This window comes from Bison bison, unplaced genomic scaffold (genome assembly GCF_000754665.1).
Source record: "Bison bison bison isolate TAMUID 2011002044 unplaced genomic scaffold, Bison_UMD1.0 scf7180017864295, whole genome shotgun sequence".
Lineage (NCBI taxonomy): Eukaryota > Metazoa > Chordata > Mammalia > Artiodactyla > Bovidae > Bison > Bison bison.
Genome location: NW_011494867.1, coordinates 9,540,810 through 9,547,800, shown reverse-complemented (window position 1 = coordinate 9,547,800; position 6,991 = coordinate 9,540,810). Strand labels below are relative to the sequence as shown.

The 6,991-nt window shown below is 43.7% G+C and overlaps 1 protein-coding gene across 1 annotated transcript in view; it reads right to left on the bottom strand.

Annotated features, from left to right (window-relative positions):
• Positions 1 to 2,940: 2,940 nt before the first annotated feature.
• The window catches only part of HSBP1 (heat shock factor binding protein 1), a 10,964-nt gene continuing 6,913 nt past the window's right edge, over positions 2,941 to 6,991 (bottom strand). Inside the window, exons 2-4 of the mRNA XM_010850860.1 lie at positions 6,748 to 6,859; positions 6,074 to 6,194; positions 2,941 to 4,458 (exon numbers count right to left, since the gene is read on the bottom strand). Coding sequence (XP_010849162.1) covers positions 6,076 to 6,194; positions 6,748 to 6,859 — 231 coding nt within the window. The 3' untranslated portion in view covers positions 2,941 to 4,458; positions 6,074 to 6,075. The remainder of the gene's footprint in view (positions 4,459 to 6,073; positions 6,195 to 6,747; positions 6,860 to 6,991) is intronic.

The following is a 6,991-nucleotide window of genomic DNA, read 5'->3' as shown; positions in this document are numbered from 1 at the left end:
CCTTCCAAGGAGTAAGCGTCTTTTAATTTCATGGCTGCAGTCACCATCTGCAGTGATTTTGGAGCCCAGAAAAATAAAGTCTGACACTGTTTCCACTGTTTCCCCATCTATTGACCGGATGCCATGATCTTCGTTTCCTGAATGTTGAGCTTAAAGCCAACTTTTTCACTCTCCACTTTCACTTTCATCAAGAGGCTTTTTAGTTCTTCACTTTCTGCCATAAGGGTGGTGTCATCTGCATATCTGAGGTTATTGATATTTCTCCCGGCAATCTTGATTCCAGCTTGTGTTTCTTCCAGTCCAGCATTTCTCATGATGTACTCTGCATATAAGTTAAATAAGCAGGGTGACAATATACAGCCTTGACGAACTCCTTTTCCTATTTGGAACCAGTCTGTTGTTCCATGTCCAGTTCTTTTTTTTTTTTTCCATGTCCAGTTCTAACTGTTGCTTCCTGACCTGCATACAAATTTCTCAAGAGGCAGATCAGGTGGTCTGGCGTGCTGCGATTCATGGGGTCACGAAGAGTCAGACACGACTGAGAGACTGATCTGATCTGATTTGCCATGAGGTGATGGCACGATGACCAGATGCCACGATCTTAGTTTTTTGAATGCTGAGTTTTAAGCCAGCTTTTTCATTCTCTTTAACCTTTATCGAGAGGTTCTTTAGTTCCTCTTTGCTTTCTCCATTAGGGTGGTATTATCTGCATATCTGAGGTTGTTGATATTTCTCTCAGCAATCTTGATTCCAGCCTGTGATTCATCCAGCTTGGCATTTCACAGGATGTACTCTGCATAAAGTTAAATAAGCAGGATGACATTTACACAGCCTTGACATACTCCTTTCCCAATTTTGAACCAGTCCATTGTTCCCTGTCGGGTTCTAACTGTTGTTTCTTGATGTGCATACAGGTTTCTCAGGAGACAGATAAGATGGTCTGGTATTTCCATCTCTTCAATAATTTTTCACAGTTTGCTGTGATCCACACAGTCAAAGGCTTTAGCGTAGTCAGTGAAGCATAAAAGGTAAGAGGCAGTAAATCACCATCAGTGGTCTGGGGATGTATTTTCTGAGGGTCAAGGAGACAAAAGATTGCAGCTGGAAAACTTCTTGATGTCAGTGACCTTTGAGTGCTCTGAGAGCTGAGGCCTGGGAGGCATGAACTTGGAGGAATTTTTTTCAGTCTTAGAGATGAGAGAAGGTGTTGTTTGTGGGCTTCACCTGGGTGGGGCTTTCTGGGTCCTTGCTGGTCCTGTAGGCATGGAATTCACTCTCTGTGGGGCTGCTGAGACCACAAAACCCCTTTTGCAGCTAAATGCTTCCAAACTGCTCAATCCTGAAATTTAAGCTTAGCTATTGGGAAATGATACTGTTCCATCTAGAAGGCAGACGTTTGCTAGTGATCATAGGAATCACTTGTCAAAATACATCCACAACGTAGGAAAGTATAGATACACAGCCAAGGTGATCATCACGAAGCCACGAGCAGCCCACGATGTGCACCTAGTCTGCATCAGCGCAGGTGCATTAGGGAGTGATGGAATGTTCCATTTCCCAGCAGTGGCCAGGGCCCCTCGGGAATAGGAGTTCTGTACTGGAGAGGTGTCCAAGCTTCCAGGACCTAACCTCACTTGGTGGAAGCCTCACTGTGAGGGCTGAGCAGATTCTTTTCTAGCAGAGCTGACATGACTTGTGGAGACGAACTCCTTTATTTCCAGTCATCTGGGAGTTCGATGAGTGACCAGTTGCCATCACTCTGGTTTTGTTTTCAGTGACTCACATACCATACCCACCCTTCCTCATTCACTCAAAGTTTTAAATAAGCTACAGCTAAATGCAGCTGCTTAACATCATTAGAAGGAGCCCAAGGTTGCAGGTGACGCTGCACAGGTACTTTAATGCTGCTGAACTCATTGTCGTTTTAAGAGACCTGACGAGACCGAAAGCCAAAAGGGCTTTAGCGGTCTCAAGGGGTAATGTCAGAGGAAGAGGAATGCTGGGGGGTGCGAGCAAGGAAACAACTGAGAACCAGTAGCCAGCACTTGCTGTGGTTTGTCCGGGCAAACGTCTGAGAAACCGGTTTGCTTCTATAGCTGTTCTCAAATAACTTCTCCGGGGGGAAGAAAAAGAGGCTAGTCCGGGAGCACATTTCTAACAGCCCTGAAGAGTTTTAATTCTGAATAAAAATTCACATCAAGCATGTCTATTATTTAATTTAGGTCATGTTTAACTGAAATTAGCCTTTCAAAACTGAATTTCGAGATCCACTGAGGTGGCAGGCTTTCATTCCCAGACAGCCCGGCCGAGACAACTTGGAAGTCTTACCTGGGCAGGCAGCTGTCGGTGGTGATTCCAGGGTCCCTGCTTCCAGCTGTGTGGTCAATTGTTGCCCATCACTGGGTCCCTTCTGTTTAAAATGGGCTGATCAGATAAAAACTAACTCAGGGCTGTCATGTGGATGAAGTCAAGTGATGTAAACAAAATGCTCGCATAGCACCATGGTTTACAACAACCACTTTCATAGGTGCTGGTGGCTATGACTCATTGTTAACTGTTGCCAGTTAATGTTCAAGGTGAGATCTGACAACATACTCTGAAAACCCCTCGATTTTAATCTAATTAAAACAGAAACTACAGAATAAAAGAAAAGAACACTGTTATCCATAAAGGAAACCGTCAGTGTACAGACAGGATTTTAAAAGGTTCACTGTAAGTTGTCTGTTGGACTCTCTGTCCCCATAGCAACGATGCTCACTTTCCTTTGTCGTGGCTGCGAGCCTAGCCTTCCCTTCTGGCAGCACAGTCTCCCCAGAACCTCCCGTCTGTCCCCACTTTGGCTGTTGGTACCGAACCTTTCCAGAGGTTCTAGCGGATCACCTGAAAATGGTATGAAAACTCAGAAAACCAATCATTTGTGACACAAAAGGAAGCATCAACAGCAGGATTTCAGGCACCTTTATTCATGGCAGGTATTTTTGGTCAGGGGACTTTCCCCTGAAAACTTCCTGTAACTTAAGGAAGCCAGCTCCTCGCGCCCGACTGCCACTTGCCATCTCCCAGGCTTGGAAGCACCTGTGTGTGCTCCTGTCCCGTCCACTGTGCTCTGGGCCTCCAGGGCCAAACCCAAGCAGGACCCACCAGCCCAGGGAAGGACTTTCTGCAGCTTGGTGCTAACAGCGGAGAATCCATCTTGTCCAGAAGAAATCAAATCCTTTGTGCTCCCTGGATACTTTATAAACAGGACACATTCTTCCTTAATCTTATTATACATTTGCAATACAAACAATTAAGACTGGTGACATAGGAAACTTTAAAAAAATCATACTGTGTTGACTATGGGCTTTCCTCTCCTTAACACTATTTCATTCCTCAACTTCTTCCATTTTCTCTACAAAATCACCCTGCTGAGACAGTCACGCAGTTCTCCTTCCCGTCAACACTGCCTCCAGGATCAAAACTCGACATACTCAGCTGAGCAGCATCATCAGTAATAAAGCCACTACTCTGCTTGAATTCAGGTAGGAAACAGTATAAAGAAGCAGTGTTTCTTAAAAACTCAAGCCTACTACAAGTTATTTATCATCTTCTAGCCAAACAACTGGCACAGGCTTAACATGGTCTGCTTTTCTTTTCTGTTTCTTTTCCCGGCCAGTAGCTCAAAAGATGGGAGTAACTGAGTTGTACAATCCTGCCAGATTTCCTATGGTAACGACTGTGAGTGGACAATGTAGGGTCCGACTGAAGAATTCAAATCTCATGCAAAACTCTAACTACTGAAAGCCTCATCACATCAGGCAACTCTGTCGTTTTCCATATTTAAAAATTCTAACACTAAAGTGGCAGTGGTCACTCTAAGTTACTGTGGCATCTGACCTCAGGGACTCAGATATAAGATCGTGGTTCAATTCTGAGTTCTGGCGACAGAGTAGTGACAGATATTCTGAATACACAATTTTAAATGTTTTTAACCACTTGAAAAGTATCACCAACACACTATTTGGTATTTACTCAATGGTTACTCTGAGAATCAAAGAACCTTAACTATAAACGTCTTACTTCACAAAATCTAATTATAACCAAGAGTTTACTCTATGTCTAATAAAAAAATCACGCAGCAACTTCTATCAAACAGCAACTACTACAAAGGGAATGACAGGAAAAAGAATAACCTCACAAAAATACACTAAAAAGTTGGACAACTGTATGCAGGAACTGCCAAAGTTTTAGTGTTTAATAGCACAACTGACCAAGGTCCAAGATGTGAAGTCACCATGTTCAGGAAACATGGGGGCAGGGGAGGGAAGTCACTCCATAAACTAACTCTATAGTATGTGGTAAGAAGAATGCACACTTTATAATATAAAACCTGTCTACACATAGTAGTTAGTTGAAAAAGCCATCTGTCTCCTCTTGGCTTGTAAAAAGGTGTTCCAGATTCCAGCGAAGACAAGCAACCTGTTGAAAAAGGAGAAGCCATCAATGTGCTATTCATTCTATAAGGACAAATAAAAATAATACACAGAATTAGTAACAAAAAATCCTTTCAGAATCCTCATTTGAAGTAAATATTGTGTCTGCATAAAATCCTAGCAAAACTACAATAAAAACCTTTATTAAAAAGTTTATTGTGACTGTTTCCTACTCCCACTCCTTTTCTAGCATTATGCCTGTCACTTGAAATTCTTCAATCTTGCAGTTCTTGAGAGGGTGTTCTCATTCACTTGATGGGGTTTTTGACGGCTGGATGACATGAGACCTGGAGGGGCTCCGGAGACAGAAGAACACTGCCCCAGTCTACAAGGAATCAAGGTGACAACCACAAAAAACAACTTTGTGATTTACTCACATAGTGCAACAACCCAATCTACTATTAAGATAACAGTAGATTTAAGATTTTTTACCTCTCAAACCTTTATTTATTTTCTTGGACTTCAACCCGTATTTCATAGTTACCTATAATTTGGTCCAGCCAGGACATGCTCAGAAAATAAAAAAAAGAATTTGGTGTCTTTTCCTGTATATTCTGCTTGGTACTCTAGTTACCTAAACATTCACAGTAAACTTTATTTTTACAGGAAATTAAAATGCTAAAGGGCTTCCCTGAGGCTCAGCAGTAAAGAATCCGCCTGCAATGCAGGAATCCCTGGCTCAGGAAGCTCCCCTGGAGAAGGAAATGGCAACTCACTCCAGTATTCTTAGCTGGGAAATCCCATGGACAGAGGACCCTGGTGGGCCACAGTCCAAGGGGTTACAAAAGAGTCAGACACAACTCAACTCAACAAAATGCTAAAAGTGCGAAGAGGGTTTAAAAACGACCCACTCCAGTACTCTTGCCTGGAAAATCCCATGGACAGAGGAGCCTGGTAGGCTGCAGTCCATGGGGTCGCTAAGAGTCGGACATGACTGAGCGACTTCACTTTCACTTTCTGGGTTGTAATGGGGTAAACGCCACACTCTAGAAAAGGCTCACCATGAAGGAATCCACCACGGTGAGACCAAAGCAGTCATCTATGCGTCTAGCTATCTTGCTTTAACTGCTCTTTTTTATTATTAGTCTCTCCCCTGGAAATTTAAATCAACTCTAGCATAAAGGGTTAACGTGGCCATAGTTTAGGTCATCTAAATCATACATAATCAGTTATTGTCCTGGCATTTACCTCGTGAAGGGGTGTTTCTGCAAGAGAATCCCTAGAACTTATGGTATTTACGAAGGTGGCAAAGTGGGTGTTCTCTCAAACAAACAAAAAACCCTAAAAAGCCATTGGAAGATCTGCCAGTGATTCGAATTTTCAGGCCAACAAAACATACTTTTTGGTTTTGGTTGTACTGGTATAAACTCAGTGTTATCTAATATTACTCAGTGGTAATCTAGGGTTCACTGATAAAAACAGGAAAAAATATACTCCTCATAAGAAATTAGTTTGGTATGAAAAATTCACAGCCTGGAGTCCCCAGGGGCAACAACAAGTGGATGCTTGCTGGTTTGTGGCTGGGGACGGACCTAGAGGAAGTCCAACTACATCAGAGTCACAGGCACCTGTACCAGGGTCCTGCCCCTCCCTCCGCTCACCTTCAGCTCTTCTGTGTGGCCGGGATCTTGTTTTCACCGTCCAGCTCTTCCACCCCGGCCTGTGTCATGAGGTCTGCTATGTTCTTCTCCAGGTCATCAATGCGACTGCTCATGTCATCAAGTGGGGAAGTTAAAGACAAGGCACCAGAGCTTCCACTTCTTACCCTTCTCCCCCAGCTCCTTGCAGACTAGGGCCTTCCACACAGCAGCTTAATGAAAGTGGTTTCCTAATTTCCTTTGGACATTGTCAGAATCTGGCTTAGAGCACATCCCAGCCCTGCCGTTATTCTTGTGAAAGGACCTAGGCAAGTTCTCTCACTTTCTAAGATTCCTGACTCTTTATCCACCACAACCTGTTAGTCAGGTGATGGTGAGGATCACGGGAGATCTACACATGAAATGCTTAGCTCACAGTCAACCACTTGAGACAGTATTATCAATAGACTGCAAGTTCCTTGTTGCCAGGGATCTAGCTCAGCTGTATCCCTAGATCTCTGCACAGTACTTCTCAGGAAGTGTGTACCTAAGCTCACTGAAAAAAAAAACCAAAAAAACCCAAAAAAAACCCGGATAAATGACAAGTGGACGTTGACCTGCAAACTACCTACTTATCGCCACTACTGGAAAAATGGGACCCAGTGACCCATTAGAGACTGACTACAAATAAAGGATATTTCTTCCAATGATCTGGTCGGACATGGTCTGAAATTTATCTTGCATCTGTTGCAGGAGTGTCTGCACCTGTGAAACGACCAAACACAACACCCCACGCTTACCCTGGAGACGCCGTCACGGGATCAGGGTAGAAGCTCTCGTCCCTTGGGGAGATCAAGGACCCCAATTCTCCGCAGCTCCGTGGCCTTCAATTTCCCTGTCTGGGTTTCAGTTTTCCCAACTGGCGAATAAGACTTGGGGGGT